This window comes from Electrona antarctica (genome assembly GCF_951216825.1).
Source record: "Electrona antarctica genome assembly, chromosome: 5".
NCBI lineage: Eukaryota > Metazoa > Chordata > Actinopteri > Myctophiformes > Myctophidae > Electrona > Electrona antarctica.
In genome coordinates, this window is record NC_136810.1 from 45324291 (window position 1) to 45326013 (window position 1723).

Here is a 1723-nt window from a genome sequence, read left to right on the forward strand (position 1 = left end):
TTTGCTATACAGCGGGAGGCCTACACACACACAGAAAGAAACCCCTCAGTGTTATATTCATACAGTTTGTATCACAGAAGACGTACAAATGGACCAGTTAAGGGTCCGCTTGGCTACACTTTGCACGTGTTCAGAATGTAATTAACACTGAGGATTTTTATAGTGTATGTGTGTTTCTGCTCTTGCTTCTGTTCTACCGTGTGGGGGCCCAGCGAAAGCTGTGCGCGCACGTAGCCCATTATTTCTCCCATCATGTGTTCTCACATACACTTTCTCTCCTTCTCTCCCTCTCCCTCTCTCTCTCTCCAGAACCACACACTGAGTCAGCACGCGCAGTGAGACGGGCCCCGGCAGGATATCTCGGCTCAGCCCGGGCCCCCGACCCAGAGGACGGCGGGGGACCCCTATCTCGACATCACAGCCAATCAAAGTGTCATTTGCTACTCACATGTAAAAACTCTAACGATCGCGCCACCGGGCGCAGCTATTAGGATCAGCGGGTGGAAAAGGAATATTAATGGGATGTGCTATTAAAAAAAATAAAAAAAAAATAACGGGAGGAGAGAAACTGTAAGAGGGGGAAAAAAAGAGAGATGAAGGGAAGGAAGAGAGAGGAAAAAGGTATTGTACGTGCAGTATTTTTTATTGTCCCCGTCGACTTGCCACCCCCCCCCCCCCCCCCCCCCCAAAGCACCCCACCTCGTCCGCTTCTCCTGCCCCTTCCTCCTCGTTCCACCCGACAAAAACCCCATGTCACGTGTTTGTTTCGTTTTTTTAATAAAATAAAATAAAAAAGACAGAAAATGAAATACCCTTTTGTTTGTTAATTGATTTTATTTCTTTTTTTATTTTTATTTTTTAGAATGTAGGAAAATTCTTCACTTCCTTCGTCTCCATCGGTTGCTCATTGTATTAAACTCTTCCTAGGTGCACATTTATTTTCCCTTGTTTGTTTTGTTCGTCTTTGTTTTTGTTCTTTTAGTTTTTTCGGGTGAAGGGGGGGGGGGGGGGGGGGGGGGGGGGGGGGGGGGGGGGGTGTTGCCATATTGCGCATTATTTTCTATCTTAATTTTATTTTTTTGTACCTTTTATTTCTTGCTGTAAGTAGGTACTCGTGCTGTGTTGTGATCGTTTGCCAGATGAAATATCCTTGAGTTGTTGGTTTTTTTTGCACCCCCTGCTGCAACTTTCCTTTTTATGATTGTTATATATTTTTTGTTTTCATTTTTGTAATTACTATGAAAAAAGGCATAAAACTAAATAAAGTGGAGAAAAGCGTACAAGTGTTTTTTTTTGTTTAGTTCTTTTTCTTTGGGCTGGGTTTACCAGTCTTTATGGGGCCTATAATGGTTATTGTAAAAAAATAAAATAAATATCATCGATTTCAGTGCGTCTGGTCAATGACTGCTTTTTAAATGTGAATTAACCAGACTGCAATAATCTAGTACAGTTTAAAAAAAAAAAAAAAAAAGATAAAACAAATAAATAAATGATGAATAAAAATGTGTGTGATGTATTTTTTTTGTTTATAGGTCTGTCTTCCAATTTTTTTACCGACATTATATTGTATATACTTTTCTTTAAAGAATATCTGGTTGTCTTTGAGATTTCCCAAAAAGAGGAACATATAGAAAGGAGTGGTGGATCCAGGCATGCAGTTTGCAGAAGCGGTCCGTTTTGAACACAAAATGCCTCAAATCATGAACACAGCGTGCAATTTCCG

The 1723-nt window shown here is 40.7% G+C and overlaps 1 protein-coding gene across 2 annotated transcripts in view; it reads left to right on the plus strand.

The window, feature by feature from the left end:
• Positions 1–1387, plus strand: part of znf423 (zinc finger protein 423) — a 185651-nt gene extending 184264 nt beyond the window's left edge. For both annotated transcript variants that reach the window (XM_079501668.1, XM_079501669.1), the window contains one exon: positions 310–1387. In XM_079501668.1, coding sequence (XP_079357794.1) covers positions 310–339 — 30 coding nt within the window. In that variant the 3' untranslated portion in view covers positions 340–1387. The remainder of the gene's footprint in view (positions 1–309) is intronic.
• The last annotated feature ends 336 nt before the right edge of the window (positions 1388–1723 follow it).